Source organism: Salpingoeca rosetta, assembly GCF_000188695.1.
Source record: "Salpingoeca rosetta unplaced genomic scaffold supercont1.36, whole genome shotgun sequence".
NCBI lineage: Eukaryota > Choanoflagellata > Craspedida > Salpingoecidae > Salpingoeca > Salpingoeca rosetta.
The window spans coordinates 400,875-403,286 of record NW_004754898.1 but is presented as its reverse complement, the minus strand read 5'-3'; the positions used below and the strand labels follow the sequence as shown (position 1 = coordinate 403,286).

Below are 2,412 nucleotides of genomic sequence, written 5' to 3'. Positions count from 1 at the left end.
ACACAGTCAGTAAGAAAGACAGACAGACAGACAGACAGACAGACAGACAGACAGACAGACACACACACACACACACACACACACACACACACACACACACACACACACACACACACACAGACAATTCGTTTGCATCGCCCGCTCACCATAACTGTTCGACGCGGGTGTTGTGCTTGAGCGCCTCTGCAATTGCACGCGCCCCATCGTCGCCGAGCCGTTCAAAACCCAACCTGCAATTCCACATTGTTGTGTGCAGTGCGATTGAGAGACAGGGCAGTGGTGCATGAGACTGAGACGTGCAAGTGCTGCGAGGTACTACTGCACAAGAAGGAGAAGAAAAGTACATTAATCGACGCTGCGTGCCGTTCGATTGTCGAGTGTTGCAAGCCAGGCGACTCACTGGATTTCCTTCTTGCACGTGTTTCTGGCGATGGACCTGATCTTGTCCTGGATCCTCACGGGCAGTGTCGTTTGTTTCAGCAAGGCCTCCACTTCCTCGCTCACTTTTGGCTTTTCCACCTTCTTTTTGATCACCGCTGCCGTCTTCTGCGTCTTCTTCCTTCCGCGTCCTCTGGGCATGGCTGCGGTGAACTCGGTGCTGGTGTGGTGACAGCTGAGACGGACAGGAAGACAGGAAGAAGTTGTTTGTTGTTTGTGTTGTGTTTTGCGCGAGTGGGAGTGTGGACAAATATACCATATCACTCACCAAATTTCCGCAATCGCCAACAGCGTTTTGTTGTGGTTGTCCGACTGTCCTTCTTTGCTCTATTCCCCCCCCCCCTCTGAGCCTCTTCGTCCTGCTCCTGTCTTCGCCTTTGCGCCTTCTCACTCCCCTCCCATCGCAGTCCCCTCAGCCTCTTCTTCCCTCTCCCTCAACCTGCAGTGATGGCAGAGAAATCAAAGGTTGCAGCTCTGGCAGCCGTAGTCGGCCAGACTTGGAGAGAGGAGCTGGTAGCGTTGCTGGACCAGGTGGACGACGAAGAAGACCAAGCAGTGCGCGACAAGATATGCGCCATCCTTCTTCGTGCGGCAGACTACAAAGAACAGGAGCAGAATCAGCTAGAAGTCAAGTAAGTCTTGGAGCTGTTGTTGCGCCGTTTTGGTTTCAAGAAAGCAATCACACTCGCCGGTGCCCTTGCCTTGTGGCCGCGGTTCTGTGCCAGTTGATGCCTTTGCTGAAGTGCGTCAGTGTTATCTGCTCTCTGCTGTTGCTGCTGCTGTTGCTGCTGCTGCACATCTGCCTGCGCCTTGTCCACGTTGCTGCGTGCTCGCGTACTTCGCATTACGTGCGCGTCCTTGCCGTCCTTTTCCTTTCCCTCTCAGTTAATCTCCCTCCTCCTCCACTTCTCTCCAACCTCCCTCCGCCTCACAGCTTGAGCGATTGTCGCCTGAAAACGTCTGGAGCACGCGCCCTGGCCATTGTCCTGCGCCAAAACGCAGGCATCAAGTCCCTCTTGTACGTGTGCATGCATGCAAGCACACACACACACACACACAAGGAGTATTCTAGTATTCTGTCTTGTCCTGTGCATGTCCCGAGCAACATGGTCACCTGGGTACACGTGAACACGTTACATTACAACGTACGCACCACCTTCACCGATCCCGATCACTCTTCTTGCACCTGCTTTTGCACCGTGTTTCCATCGTAGGCTGCCCAACAATGAGCTGGCAAGCGCGGGAATCTCAACACTCGCGCCAGCACTGCAGCAGCTGACGGCCCTCTCGATTCTTGAGTACGGCGCAACAGAAGACGAAGGAAGAAGACGAGCGTGGCCTGTTTTGTGCGTGATGGCTGCGTCAAGTCGTTGTGCTGTCACGTGCTGCAATCACCCACACCGGAAGACAGTACAGTCAGCCTCCTGGCTCACTCACGATCACACGATGCCCATTCTTTGCTGTGTCTCCGCATCAATCACGCAATCACAACTCCATGTCACACAGGTTGAGTGGCAACCAGCTTGGGGATGATGGGATCACGGCACTGGCGGCAGCGCTGCCGCACCTGACATCACTCACACGGCTTGGGTGCGTTGGAGAATGCCCTGGGCGCTGTGTCGTTTTCCAGTGCTGTGCTGCGCGTGCACATTTTTTTTCAGCATCACTTCGTGTTACCAACAGCCATCTTGCGTACGCGGCAGAACCAGTGCCACATGACACACTCCTGCTGTTTGTCGCTGTCCCGTGCTCTGCGTATGTACTGAACGCCCTCTTGCTCGCTTGCTCGGCTCATGTTCATTGGTGATGTCTTTCACAGGCTGGCATCCAACCACATTGGAAATACGGGAGCAACGGCCCTTACCCCAACACTGCACCACCTATCCTCTCTTCTCACCCTCGAGTGCGTCGCTTATGTGTGTGTGTGTGTGTGTGTGTGTGTGTGTGTGTGTGTGTGTGTGTGTGGTGGGTGGG

At 54.6% G+C, this 2,412-nt stretch overlaps 1 protein-coding gene across 1 annotated transcript in view; it reads left to right on the top strand.

Moving 5' to 3' along the window:
• Positions 1-885: 885 nt before the first annotated feature.
• The window catches only part of PTSG_10355 (uncharacterized protein), a gene marked incomplete at both ends in the record, with an annotated part of 6,239 nt that continues 4,712 nt past the window's right edge, over positions 886-2,412 (top strand). The window contains 5 exons of the mRNA XM_004988349.1: positions 886-1,070; positions 1,373-1,456; positions 1,653-1,736; positions 1,945-2,028; positions 2,258-2,341. Coding sequence (XP_004988406.1) covers positions 886-1,070; positions 1,373-1,456; positions 1,653-1,736; positions 1,945-2,028; positions 2,258-2,341 — 521 coding nt within the window. The remainder of the gene's footprint in view (positions 1,071-1,372; positions 1,457-1,652; positions 1,737-1,944; positions 2,029-2,257; positions 2,342-2,412) is intronic.